Here is a 12,419-nt window from a genome sequence, read left to right as displayed (position 1 = left end):
TGCTATTAGAAGCTGACCGCTTTTATACCGGCAGGAAAAGATTTAAAGGCAAGAAACAAGTTTTTTTTAATTGTGCTGACACTTCACTCAACACTAATGCCTTTGCATCTTGATGCTTAAATATGGAAGTCTTTTCGGAAGCTGAAATGCTTCCACTTGCTGTCAGCAAAAAAGGACACGTTCATGCAAGTGAAAGCGTAAAGATGATGTATTACTTGCCATTCCTTAGGCAAGTGCAACTAAGAAGGTGTGTAGCCGCAGGAAATCTTAACGTTTTTTTTTTCTGGAGTTGGTTTCTACGTTAATACATGCATCAAAAATTTTCCTTATACTCCAAAAATTTGTCAAAAGCATCTGACGGGACAGGAAGATAAATATTCTAAAGATAGCTCCTGCTTCACACATTGACTAGCTGAGAGCCCGCAGTGAATCGAGCATATAGTTGCAGCACATGCTGCTCAATCATTCCTTTACTACAGATTTGTAATTTAAGTACATAAGAAGCAATCGCCATCAAAAGGCTGCTACAGTAAAGTAGGAACACATCATACAAGAAAAAAATACATTTTATTAGCAGAATTTACAACCGAGAGATCTCGAACGCTCCGTGAAGAAGCATTTCTTCTAGCTACATCAGTCAGTCTTCGTCATTACCTTCAAGCAACGGTAAACAACACAGGTGCAATGACAGTTTCCTCTAATACTGACCCATCAAGAACAATCCTGCTAAAAGGATAAAATAAGGTGGCAGAACAAGTGGACATTACATTCACACAGCCATAAATTTGTGAGAGAACATATTATCTGGACAGCCGGCATACGCGGCGCAGCAAGAAAAATGAAGCGGTTATAATAGGCATACGTAATAGGAAGTAGCAGCTACCTCCCCGACATCGTACTATATGTGACATCTGAGGCTGTGCTATTTCTGTGCTGTTTGCTGATTGCTAGATATTTACAAACTGAAAAAGCACATGCACATATAAAATGCGCTATTACAGGCCAGAGAGCATTAGCAGAAAGCGCAGATTACAGAAAAGATGTAGTTAGGCCTTTGAAATACTAATAGTGACAATATGCTTTAGTAAAGCGAGCTTGTGGGCAAGTTGGTTGCTTAGCTGGGACAAAACTGCAGCGCGAAAAAGAGACACCAACATACAGAAGAACACACAATGTGTTGCTAGCAACAAATTACTTAAGTTGTATTTGTAAAAGCAGATACACAAAAACCACGGGAAAATCTTTCCTGTGCAAGACAGTGGAAGTAATTAGAGACATTTACTGCCAAAAGTAAGCATTTGAAAGATGAAAGTGAATGGTTATCAGTGAGGATCGCGCGCTGCCCTGAGCATCATTTCGTTCGGAATGATGGGACATTGTACATCTTGTCTCTGAAACGACAGTACGGGCTAAAACTTCAGCTCTTGGACATAAAGTTTAAAGTTTCAATCAATGTGTTGTGAGAAGTATTCACTGCAGAAGACAAGTTTACTGTGCAAAAATGTTTCCATCATTCAAGCCTATAAAGTAAGCATAAAACCGCTACAAATACTAAGTGGCTATAGCAGTTATACCTCATGTGTCACGCTCAAATGAAATTGATAAACTAATATAAATATAACCGTCTCCACTCAACCGGGCTGCACTTCCCGTTACAGTAGGCACTTTATGTTTTGAAACTAATTAAAAAGACATTTATTTTACAGGTGCGGGAGATTGGTGAGAACAATTTGTACACAGCCCGGCTTCCTGAAATACATGGCATCATTAACTGCGTAAAGCATTTGTTAATATCCAAGAGAAACGCCACATTAAAATGTTGGCTGGTACTAGATCAGGTAAGAATATGGAAGGCACGAATATCAAAGAGATAGCATTCAGAGCAGATTCTCGATTCCTACATATAACAGACAAAAAACAAAGTATGAAAATAAGTAAAATTTGAGTACATTTTGCCATCAGATCACACGCTCAAACATATTTTCCCTATCGAAGTTACTAAAAGAGTGCTATTTCAAAGCACGATCAAAGAAGCTTCTAGACTCTCTGCTTGCTTCGCAGTACTCGCCTATCGATGAAAGATAAATTGTTTCTTATGCACTGAAGCAAGCAAAATGTTAAGCATGCAAAATTTTCAGCATGCATCCTGTCTCTATTGGTCCCAGAAAATCCCAGAGCTGCTCAGCGTGACGACGCATGCAGCCATTTGCAAAAATAAAGCAACATATCAAGCACAGTGTTTGGCATTAATCTACAAGGAGTACACATTTGTGGTCTGCTAAGTAAACACATAAACACACGACAGCAGCTCTCTTCACTACAATCAACATTATAAGGCGGGGCAGCATTTTCAGCGTTCCTTTGACTACCGCGTAATGTTTTGTAACGATTTTTTTTTTTTGCTGTCTCACATATACACACGCATATAAACACAACAGTCACTTGAAACATTTTCGGACTGCGCTAAATATCAGACCTTGCATTCTTGTGGCTCATAATAGAATGCTATAAGTCAGCATCAACACACAGACTACTTCTTTCGAAAGTTTCTGTACAATGTGAAGTATTCAGGACACAAGGGGTAAGACATCATGACTCATTATTTTCGGCATTAAAAGCACTCACGTACAGCAAGAGTGAAAGCGAAGTTAATCCAGATTACACATACACAATTAATTTATTTGCAAAGCGAAAGAAGTACATATTTTACCTTCGCTTTGTCAACAACCTCCAGGCAGAATATCGAACCCCTATTTTTATGTGCGCTGCTTTCCAGGCAGTAACAGTGTTTCACAGAGCATTGACACCCCAGCTTGCAAGCGCACACAGCATTTCTTTGATTCGATAAATGAGTGCCGCAAATAATTCGCGGCCTGGCAAAGATATTCCAAGCAATTGCTTGCTTGTAATTCAAGGACATGTGCATAAAACAGAAGCTTCTGATAAGAAGTTTCAGTGAAGCGTGGGTAGAAATTTTTTTGTTCACATAGCATTAGACCATAAAGATTAGTCTGCCAGAGATGAACATGATGATATTTAGTTGAAGCACTAGTCTCTATTGCATTAATTGCTTTGTACATATATTCGCCTCTGCCTAACATCGCGGTAGCAAGCGTTCCGGTAGAGCCGCTTACGTCATACAAAAATATCGTTTCAGAGACGTCCCAGGAACTAGCTTGCACCTGCATGCGCTTCTCAATGTCACTGCAATATGCTTGCGCTTGTATATTTCTAACAGAGACCCCTGCCCCTGTTCGCATTATCTGACTATCTAAAATAAAGCGACGCTAAGCACTCAAACGCACACATACAAAGCACACACGCACAGAAAACAGACAGACAATCGTCGGCAGTGCGACATCAAACAACACTCAACATATGGCGCAGCACCAAGCGCGGGACGGGTTGCCGCTGTCCGCGACATTGGAGCGGGTTGGGCAGTGCAAGGTTCTGCTCCGCAGTATTGCGCTCTCTGACCACTAGCTCGTCGACTACCGACACCCTCGAAGTGGTGTCCCGGTGCCGTCATGCCGAAGGACCAACGAAGCACGTGAGATACATCAGTGACGCGCACCGTCGACTATTGTTATCATCACTGAATTGGGCAACCTCCCTAATGGCCCTTTGTTTCGCACAGAAGAGCTCCAAGTGCTCTTTCGCACGTGGCCACGTAGTGAGTTTAACTGGCGCCAAGTGCGTCGTCGAAGCCAAAGACTATGTCTTGGTTGCCACACGTAAAAGGCGTTCCCTCCAACAAGTGGCTTGAAGATTCGCGCACCATGGGAACATTGTCAGTCCGAGGGAATCATCTGCAGAGGCTTCAAAGTACACTGTCATTGTCATATTACTACCGAAATGCGCGCTGCGCCTTGATGGCGATTCTAAATGTTACGTAAACATTAGACATGGGCGGAAATTCCGTGGTCTTCCATAAACGTCGTTTTGCTGTACACGACTCACAATGTCGAACAACAACTCAATGACAGTAAACGTTTTCCAGATTCAAAAGGCGGCTCTTGCAACCGCGAAAATCAGTGACGACAATGAAAACATCAATCAAAGCAGCACGTGCACTGTAAAAACACACACAGAGACTGACTCATGCGATGGTCATTTGCGCAATCCCGCATCCCGCACAAGCACAGCTCAGTTGAGTCCTGCTTGCTGCAGCAAGCACTGCTGCACAAGATCAAACGTAAGACGAGTGTTTGGCGCAAGTTCGATCAAAAGTACTGCTTCAGGAGATTCAGAGCATTTCAAGTCACTGGAAGGTGGCTTCGAAGGTGCCAAGGATAGCTCGAAGTCAGCAACGAATTCAAACGCAGTTTCAAACAGCCACCGAACATTCGGCCGCTAGGTAGTGCTATGTTCACTGTCGACGTAGCTGTTGTCACAGAGTACATGTCTAAGTGCTTGAAGGGGTTAAATTTTGACGCGTATACGAGTGGCTTCCAATGTGGACCTTGCGGGCCACTGCTGACACCTCTTTCTTACTGGGAATATTTTCTGCAATAACACGCAATTAAGTTCGGTTTAGCTGTTTTTTTGATACAATTTCTGGTGTTCATCAATGAGACATTAAAAGGAAAATTATTTTTAAAGATAACTGATTACTATTCACAAGAAAAAACTACGATACGCCGCCGGTGGGATCCGAACCCATGACCTGCGAGTTTTGCATCCGGTGCTCTGCCAACTGAGCTATGCGATGGCTGTCCATTTTTCTGCTTTCGGGGATATTTACGTGTTGTGCAACTGACTCTTGAGAGAGTTCTCCAGTGCCACCCTCGTGCATAGCGGCGGAAGTATTACGTCCTGTATTACCGCAAATGCCACGTAGGAACATGATCGAGCGTTGAGGGCGGAAGCTGTGCGCGAACACTCTTATGCTACCTTTGGCATCAGGAGAGCCAGAATCGAAGCCCTCGTTGGCTACTGAGCAGACAAGGAAAGAGAAAAGAGGGACGCGTTATCACACATATGACGAAAGCCAACAGTCACCGAAACGGAGGAGTATAGGGGACGTTATTTTCTTGTTTTAAGATTGGACTGCCATTGTCGTAGCTCAGTGGACAAACAGCCGGAGGTGAAATTCGGAGGTTGTGGGTTTTGATCCCAACGGCGGCGTGTGGTTTTTTCTTATGCTTTCTAATCAGTTATCTTTAAAAAATGATTACCCTATTAATCCCCTACTGATGAACACCACAAATTAGAGAAAAAAAAGAAACATCCCCTATGCTCCTTGGTTTCGGTGACGGTTGGCTTCTGTCATGTATGTCATAAGGAGCCCTTCTTTTCCCTTCCCTTGTCTCCCCAATCATGACCGCGTTTTTTTACTATAGTTTTGTTCCCAACTGCGGGAGCCGGCTAGGATGTCGCTTTTTGAGTTTGCCAATACGCCCGTTCTATCAATATCAAACTCATGGCCTCTTGGTCACATCCAAGCAAAAGTCTCTTAAAGCTTATTAGCAAGCACATCGACTATACCGACAAAACAAACTACCAACAATTTCTCCGGAATCTCGAGCCCAACCGAACACGCTCCGAGAGCTCTACCAGTGACTTCAGCCCCGGTGGTGCCCAAAATAATGGTCGCTCGTAGCACCGTAAACAAGTCAGTGAGTCTGTGTCGCGCACCACACGGATGCCTCACAGGGAGGCATGCTCCGAGCCGGTCTGCTGCGTGCCGTTGGGCTGGAACTGCAGCTCGGCGTACTCAGTGCGCTCCGGCGCCGGTCTGTTCCCGTTCTGGGCGGGCGCCGCTGGCAGATCGAGACTGGCGTATACAATGCTGCCGTCGGATGCCCTTGGCTGTGGCTCGGGACGTCCGTTCTGTGAGCCGTTCTGCGCCAACAGAAGCAGACGAATGCAAGAATTAAAGAAACATTGTTCTGCGCTTTGCTTTGAAACTTCCCAAGACTGTACAGGGTTGATGTCAGGAAAATATTTGTGTTTCAAGAAGGAGCACTGGTGACAAAAAAAAAATGAAAGCCCAAATAGAGCTGAGACTGGCTGCGTTTTCCGCATGGTGGCTTCGCAGCTTAGTGTACTGATATCAATAACCTCCCGTTTACGTTCCCTTTCAATTTCCTCCCCTTCCCTTGTTTCATAATGTTTTTTTTAACGGATTATTGTTTATGGGGGATTAACGTCCGAAAGCGCCTCAGGCTATGAGGGACGCCGTAGTGAAGGGCTCCGGAAATTTCGACCACCTGGGGTTCTTGAACGTGCACCGACATCTCGCAGTACACGGGCCTCTAGAGACTCGCCTCTATCGAAATTAGACTACCACCACCGTGGCCGGGATCGAACCAGCGTAATTCGGGTCAGCAGCCGAGCGCCATGACCACTGAGCCACTGCGGGGGCCCAGGAGCTGCAGATTAGACAAACGTTCGTACGGTTGATCTCTCCGCCTTCCTTGTCATTAAACCCTTCTTTCTTAGAATACGTTCTACCACCGCTGTGGCTCCGAATGAAGACGGTTACTTTTACGGACACTCTTTTTCATTTGTGGGCAACTACAATCGCCGTTGAGCACACTGAGGTTCCCCTCTGGCGCAGGAGCCAGCGACCGGCGAGGACTGAAGGTAAGGGGGTGTGTCCGAAAGCTCGGTTCGCAAGACTTTCTGGCTAAAGGGACGCGGAGGGGTGGACAGTGCGTGGCTCTGAATGACACATTCGAAACGCTGTAATGACCGGCCCACGGGCGCCATAAGCTTCGAGAAGCGCGGCGGCAAGGTGGTCCGCAGGCGACAGCCATTAGCCAGTCGCGAGCAAGAACGGAGCTGCCACTGAAGTTGAAGGGTCCTTCGGAAAGCAAGCATCCCGCGACCGCCGCGTAATGCACAGGCCAAGCTGTTGTTAAGATTGAAGGAATGATCTCATCGCTTTGGTTCAATTCTAACACGTAAAGAGGGGGAGGGCAAGTGCGTTACAATAGGAACGCAGTTCTAGTATAGTGCAATATACGCTGTGCTCTTTCACCCGTCTAGTAAAAGTCGTTCTCTGAACTTGTGGCAGCGACTGTTCACCGCCACATGCACGTAATAGCGAAGAAAGTTGCCGCATGAATTAGCGCGTTAAAAGTCACGAAACTCCCGAAAAGTAAACGCGGTATTACCACAGCGCTAGACGCGTTGTACACAGTAGCACACGCAGAAAAGCAACAAGGTCTTCATAAATCAGTAAAGCAGTAACAGACAATGCACCACTGTTGAAACGGAGCTGAAGTTTCCAGCGACGATTTTTAGAGCGCATTTATATAAAGAGAGAATGCGTCCCTAAAAATAATTCTGTTCTTGTGGAAGCGATGCCAAAGCGATTTTGAATAACGTGCTGATGTGAACAACGTGACGTTAGGGTAAAAATTTTCTCAGCTCGTTCAGCCTCCATGAAGCACCATCAGATGCTCTTAGCATGGGTCTGATTCTTCAACACTAAGCCGGGTCTAAAAACTTGGCGAGTGAAACATGTAATAAAAGTGCCCGAAGGCTTATTACGCGTGCAGTTCGTAAATTTCTGTAACATTACGACCGAGTATTCCAAACAGCATTAAACAGAGCAACAATGACGCTAGATCCATCACTACCTATGTACTACTATTCATTTTCATGACGGCTGAACTGCCATAATCAAGTCCAGTTATGAACTTCAAGCCGCAGTGCCTAAATTTTCTTGAGAGCTGCTCGCATTTCTGTGTCACTGAGAACAAATCCGCGCGGTCTGTTCTCGACCTAACGGAAGCTCCGCAAAGCAGCCCGTGCCCGCACCTTGACGTTCTCGTAGTGGGCGGGGTCTTTGGAGTTGCCGTTGGTCTTCGCCGCCGGTGTGTACAGGGCGTCCGGCGGGATGGCTACGTGACCGCCGCCACCATTGCCCGGCTGCTTCTTGGCCAGAGGCGTGCCCTGTGAGTGTGCACTGCCCACGTCACTGCAAGGAGGGTTGAGAAGAGCGAGCAAGAACAGCGAATAAGATAACGCCGGCTAGGAGTTGGCAGAGAGGCTTCCGAAAGCGCGCTAACTACTGAAAATAATAAAACTTAGGCGATCCTTGGTGGTGGACTCTTCGAATGTGTTAGCGGCCAAATGTTCGTTATATCGGAGGTTGGCAAACTAAAGTTCGATATGCAAGAGTGGTACACTTAGGTCCGTTACATACGAAGTCAACATACTAAGTTCGTTACATCCGAGCTCCAGACAGAAAAGTTCGTTATATCAGACGTGGCATACTTCCGTTCTTTATATCTGAGACAACGCAGGAAAGTTCAATATATACGGGGTTAACACACGGAAGTTCATTACAGAGAGAGCATACAAAAGTTCGTCATTTGAACTAGGCAGTATACTAAGTTCGTATAGGTAGCATACTATCTAATTCATAGCCCGCTAAGCAGATGGGCCACTCGCCAGTCGCCAGTGACAGATGGCGGTTGCCATTTCCACGTGCACAGATCCTTGTAATGCTATATCGCACTAATATTTCAACGAATAAGCAGCGCACACACGAGTCTCCGTGCCTCAACTTCTGCCGTACTCGATGTGTACGGGACACAAAGAGCCTTCACAGACCATCCTAGGCTCCAATGACACAATTTAGAATCAGCTGCTCCAACATGCCGGATCGAGCCTGCTTTAACAGTATACAGAAAATTGCTCTGCTATATCTCAACACAACATTGCGAGAAGCTAAGCTGAAAGAAAAAAAATAAATGTCGGCCGGCAGCCAATGTGACATTAATAACAGTACAGGTTTCAAAACGAGAACAGTTAAGTTAGTCTCGACGGCGCGCAACGTCAAGAAAGGCCAGCTGGGATTACACCAGCGCGGTAGCTTTCCAGCTAAGGGGGGTGCAATTTCGGGCGGCAGAAGGAAGAAGTACTCACGCAATGAGATACCAGAGCGCGTTCCATTACTAACACGAGGGTTCAGTGTCAAAGGCAGTTCAGTGTTTAAGGTGCTTTAGTGTCGTTCCCGTTTCTCGCGTTACCGTGGCCTTCAAGTAGACAAAGAGGAGGAAAGTAACAGACGCACGGACAAACTCTTACTTCGGCTAGCATGATGAAAACGGGTTCTCAAAGATTGCAGCACAATTATTGAAAAGCTGCCTCCCTCGGTTAGTACATCTGGGAATTCACTTCCACGGACGAGTGAACAATTCTAAACCTGTTCCGATGTTGTTATAGCGCATTTCTTCCTTATTCATTTTTTTCCGGTCCTGAACTGCATTACAGTGGGCGCCTTTCAGCAGTGGCAGCGAATATCAATTTCCTACCGGAGCACTCACACTTCCGGTCTGGCGAACCTTACACAACAGAACTCGTTACCGACCTTCAAGAGTAAACGCTCGCATCACGCTTCAAGGTTCGGCGCTTCCCTTTATAAGACGCGCTCAAACTCGATACATTTTGGGACAAAATTACTACCAGGGATAAAATATATAAAATCCTCGCCGTGTCGAAGTTCTGCCACTCTCAAAGAGAACACTACGTTTCTCGCTGACGCCGAGTCTTCCTTTCATCTCGCCGTGGAAACACTCACGCACACAGATTGGGGCGCCAAACTTTTAATTCAATCGCAGTTTCCTTCAGCAAGCCACCGCGAAGAAGAGAGGGTAGAAGCAATGGGATTTCACCATTCGAAACTAGGTTCAAGCAGCCCCCGGCGATCCCCCCTCCCCCCCCCCCCCCCCCCCGTAATCAGGAAAAAAAGGGAGACGAGTGCAGAGGAAGGAAAACCCACGAAGAACACTCAGAGAACACGAGACGCTGAGTTGGCTAAAAATGAACAAGTTTCTTTGGAGATTAATATTACGCAATGGACTGCAAACGTCTGCTACATTTCATGTGCTTTCTGCGGAAAATTTTTTTTTTTTTTGCTGTCGCGTTTGTCAGCTTACTGCATGCGGTAGAAGAAAGAAGATGGCTGTGGCAGAGGCAAGGAAAAATATGGGCTGACGCTTTTATCCAACTATAAAGGTTGGTATTATCAAAAAAAAATTAATATTGATTTCGATGTCGGCCTTTCTTCTTGTATCAAGCCACGGCTGCTTCGATGGAGCAAAGACTTTATTTCCGAAACAGATGAACAGGGCAATGAACGGAGATTTCCTATTTGTTAGGTTAGTTTCCAAGGCTAATGACTCTAATGATGATGCTGGAAGCAAAGTAACACGACAGACAGGGTTGTTGCTTCACACTTTGAAATAACGCTGCGTAATCTAAATAGAGAAAAAAAGGAGCGGCATAGATGAGAGAACAAAACTTACGCTACGATTCCCGAGGAAACTAGTTTCGGCTGAACATAGAGCGCGTAGAAAAGATAGCCGATGATTCTTTAAGGTAAGAGAAGCAATTACAAGGGAAAGTAGAAGTATATTGACGCGGCATAAAGTCATCTGGAGAGAAGATGATTTGGTTAATGGGGGGTTTAATGTCCCAAAGAGACTCAGGCTTTGAGGGACGCTGTAGTGAAGGGCTCCGGAAATTTCGACCACGTGGTGTTCTCTAATGTGCGTCGCACAGTACACGAGCGTCTATAATTTCGCTTCCATCGAAAATCGACCTCGGCGGCCGGGGTCCAACCCACGTCTATTGGGTCAGCAGCCGAGAGCGCCATAACCACTGAGCCACCGCGGCGGCATCTGGAGAGAAGAGAAGACGAAATTTCCTGAGATAGGCTGGCTACCTCTACCTCAGGACAGGGAATATAACTGGAGGCCAATAGGAGATACCTTTATACCGCAGTAAACGTAACGTGACTACTGGTGAAGACGATGACGAATTACAGAGATGGACAAAAATGAAAGGCCAGGCAAATAAACGCCGGTGTCTAAGAAAAGCAAAACGTATTGCCTTTGGCCGTGTCTGGTCTGATGCTGTGCATATTAGAGTGTTCAGGGTTTGTATTTAAAGATGGGGGTACTCTCTTGTAGTTAAGATATTTATTACAGGCTTGCAGTTCAAGTACGAGTTGGTCAGATTTATTATAGGTTTTCATGAACATCACTTGGTAAACACATGTTCGGCACTCAGAAAGCTGCGTGCTCTAACAGCCATCACTTCCCTTAACTAGGAGGACAGGACACCTATTCATTCATTCCCTTTCCATAACTTATTTATTCTATACCTGCATTGTTATCAGATCAACCAGCACTGTAAATTTTTGACTGCATAAAGAGCAATTGAACGCGATGAACGTCAAATTACTTTTTAAAAAAACTTCGTGCAAAACCTGGTTCACGACGAGGAGTGAAAAGACAAAAGTAAATGTTATTATTTAGAAGTATTCTTGGTTTCGAATAAGCACAGTACTGGAGGAGCCTCTGACATTCAGTTTCCAGTAAGATAGGCTGTTAATAGCTCTGCTTTCTCATCCATTGTACGGTGCTGACTTTTCATACATACGGGAGCGTGAGAGGGTTCACATTCAACAGCTCCAGTCAAGTCACGGGGACATTCCACTTACTATGCTTTGATTTGTGTTTAGAGGGCTGTGCTGTTAACGAGAGAGCATCGGCCATTATTTTTACTGTCTGCTGCTCCCTTCTTTTTTTCCTGTGGTCTTTTCCGACATGCACTCGTGGGTTACTACTATTCATATCTTGAATTTCATGCTGCGTCTTTAAGCTGCTGTATATGTGTGCTCTTCGTTTTTGCTTTATCGTTGCGACAGCCTTTTTTACGCGCGGCAAGTCTAAGCTCTTCTAATACTGACTGCGCTGACAGGCTTAATACATGAAGAGAATGGAAGTCAGTTTGCTTCTCTCGTGTGAACGTTAAAAAAAAAAATTACAAACGTTCACAGCCAAAAGGTGAGAAAAAAAATACTGCTGGAAATGGCAGACCTTATATAGCATTAGTCAAGAATCTACATCTATAAATAGCCACTTTTGATATTGTTCAATTTTCTATTCCTATAGAAGCACGACGAGATTTTTTTTTTCCGCACGATATGCGCCTACTGGTCTGCAACAAAATACTTATTATTATAATATTTGAAGCGGTAATTGGCATTTCTACAGAGATATGTCCGGTTACACGAAAACACATAACCTACTGAAGAAAATTTTCACTACGAGAGCTGACTAATAAAGGTACAGCTTTCGAAACTTCGAGCTAGACCATTAAAAAGAATATCCGATCCATCTGTTAGCAATGATGAGGTGCTCCGGAGTTGCAATAATCATTGCCAAAGGGCTAGAACAACAGCCACGATTATTGGGAGCTGAAGCGTTGTGCAATTCAGCGCGAAGCTTAGCGTTGCTCCGAAGAAAGCAACCGTAACCGAGACCTCAAAGTCAAGCAGGAAGCAGTGATCAATCGCGATGAGTTTGGCTTCGTTATCAACGGCGTTACTCAAATCTAATATTGATTATTGGTGCTTAAAAGCACATTAGTTTGAATAGATTAAGATATAAGGA

The 12,419-nt window shown here is 45.0% G+C and overlaps 1 protein-coding gene across 1 annotated transcript in view; it reads right to left on the bottom strand.

Moving 5' to 3' along the window:
* Positions 1 to 548: 548 nt before the first annotated feature.
* The window catches only part of LOC144136544 (kin of IRRE-like protein 2), a 402,200-nt gene continuing 390,329 nt past the window's right edge, over positions 549 to 12,419 (bottom strand). The window contains exons 11-12 of the mRNA XM_077668935.1: positions 7,771 to 7,930; positions 549 to 5,844 (exon numbers count right to left, since the gene is read on the bottom strand). Coding sequence (XP_077525061.1) covers positions 5,650 to 5,844; positions 7,771 to 7,930 — 355 coding nt within the window. The 3' untranslated portion in view covers positions 549 to 5,649. The remainder of the gene's footprint in view (positions 5,845 to 7,770; positions 7,931 to 12,419) is intronic.

The sequence above is a fragment of the Amblyomma americanum genome, chromosome 6, assembly GCF_052857255.1.
Source record: "Amblyomma americanum isolate KBUSLIRL-KWMA chromosome 6, ASM5285725v1, whole genome shotgun sequence".
Classification (NCBI taxonomy): Eukaryota; Metazoa; Arthropoda; class Arachnida; order Ixodida; family Ixodidae; genus Amblyomma; species Amblyomma americanum.
Note: the sequence above shows the minus strand (reverse complement) of the source record. Positions and strands in the feature narration are given on the sequence as shown.